This window comes from Ananas comosus, unplaced genomic scaffold (genome assembly GCF_001540865.1).
Source record: "Ananas comosus cultivar F153 unplaced genomic scaffold, ASM154086v1, whole genome shotgun sequence".
Taxonomy (NCBI): domain Eukaryota; kingdom Viridiplantae; phylum Streptophyta; class Magnoliopsida; order Poales; family Bromeliaceae; genus Ananas; species Ananas comosus.
The window spans coordinates 2,430-4,162 of record NW_017892400.1 but is presented as its reverse complement, the minus strand read 5'-3'; the positions used below and the strand labels follow the sequence as shown (position 1 = coordinate 4,162).

Sequence of the window (1,733 nt, the reverse complement as noted above, 5' to 3'; positions counted from 1 at the left end):
TTTTTATTTAAGATCTAAGTAAAATGTTAACATAAAAATAATATAATTAATTATAATATAAATAATATATATATATATATAATATATATATAGTATATATATATATAAATACTAATTAGATATATATAGTAAATTAAAATTTATATATAAAATTGAAAATATAAAAATTATAAAATTCTCTCTCTCATCTCTCTCCGACTCTCTCCTTTCTCCCCTGACCCCCCTCTCTTTCTCTCTCCTCCTCTCTCTCTCTCTCTCTCTCTATGCCGTGTGGTCCTATCCTCTCTTCCCTCTTCCTCTCTTCTCTTCCTCTCTCCCCCCTGGTGCTGGCCGTGCGCCCCGCTCAGCGCCCGCTGCCGCGCGCACCTGCCCCACTGCCGCCCGCGGGGGGCCCGTGGCTCACGCCGCCCCTGCTTTGCCCCGCCGAGCCTCCTGCTGCCGCGGCCCGCTGGGGAGAGGGGAGAAGAGATGAGGAGGGGGGGGGGGGGGGGGGAGGGGAGAGGTGTGGAGAGAGCCGTGGGGGGGGAGAGGGAGTAAAGAGGAGGAGGAGGGGAAGGAACGCCGCAGGGGGGCGGGCTGGAATCCCCGGCGCTCGCAGACCCGGGATCACGGTCACTGCGCACAGGTGGGGTGAGGGAGGATGTGGGGGGGGGATGAGGGAGAGAGGGGCAAGAGAGAGGGGGAGGGGACCGGGGGGGTGGGGAAAGGGAGAGAGAGGGAAAGAGAGAGAGAGAGAGGACCGGGGCCTCTGCCATTGGCGCGTTTTTTTTTTTATAATTTAGGGTATATTTGGTTAATCGAAAGTGAAACAACGTAAGTGCCACTTTTAAAAAGTGGCGTCTTATCAGTTGTTTAATTTATAAAAGTAAATATAAAAGTCCTTTTAAAAAGGTAGGCTAATAAAGTGAGTTATAATCAAGTCCTTTTTTTTTTTTTTTTAAACTTTGGCTCAAAAAATTTCAAAATTACCAAAAGCGAAAAGCTTAGCTAAGGGTTTGGCCGAGGAAGTTGGATCGGCCCTCTCCACATTCAAACTCGGTCCCTGGACCTGGTCACTGGTCCAGGGACCATGTCCAAACTCCTAATAGGGCTGTCAAACTTCAGAGATCTAAGGCCCTTTTTAAAAATTTTCAAATCTTTTAATTTTTTTAAATTTGTTTTCAAAATTTTTAATATTTTTATTATAAAATAGTACAATAAAATTTTTCTATAAACTTTTAGATAATTTTAGTTATATTTATAAAAACATTATATAATATAAAAATAGAATAAAAAAAAAAAAAAAGGTGCGAGCTGGATTGATCTATTCAAGGCCTTTTTGCATAAAAAATCCACTTATTTTAGACTTTTGCAAAACCGGGTCACCTTTTTCGTTTTTGCAGATTCGGTCCGTTTTTTCAGCAAACTGAGGAGCATGGAGGCGGCGGCGGCGCTGTCGTGGGGAGCGAGGGGAGGGGAGGGCGACGGCGGGACGGAGGCTGAGTGAGGTTGACGGCGCGGAGCTCGTCGGGCTGGTGGGCGAAGAAGCAGACGCGGCGGGCGCAGCCGGTCTCGTCTTGCGCAGAGCGGTGCGGTACTGGGCCGGGTGAGCCAGGACTCGAACACGCCGTGGGCTGTATCGCAGGCGTCCGCCGTGGCGGCACGAGCCCTTGCGAAACTCGGGGCAGGGCACGCAAGCTGTACAGGAACTTGCGGGTGTCGCGCGCCGCGCGTTCTCGCCCGGGTGCACGAAC

The 1,733-nt window shown here is 48.3% G+C and overlaps 1 protein-coding gene across 1 annotated transcript in view; it reads right to left on the bottom strand.

Annotated features, from left to right (window-relative positions):
- Window positions 1–1,473: 1,473 nt before the first annotated feature.
- LOC109705385 (zinc finger CCCH domain-containing protein 33-like) overlaps window positions 1,474–1,733 on the bottom strand; it is a gene marked incomplete at its 3' end in the record, with an annotated part of 2,370 nt that continues 2,110 nt past the window's right edge. The window contains 4 exon segments of the mRNA XM_020226117.1: window positions 1,474–1,561; window positions 1,564–1,590; window positions 1,593–1,629; window positions 1,631–1,733. Of these exon segments, the coding sequence (XP_020081706.1) occupies window positions 1,474–1,561; window positions 1,564–1,590; window positions 1,593–1,629; window positions 1,631–1,733 (255 nt within the window).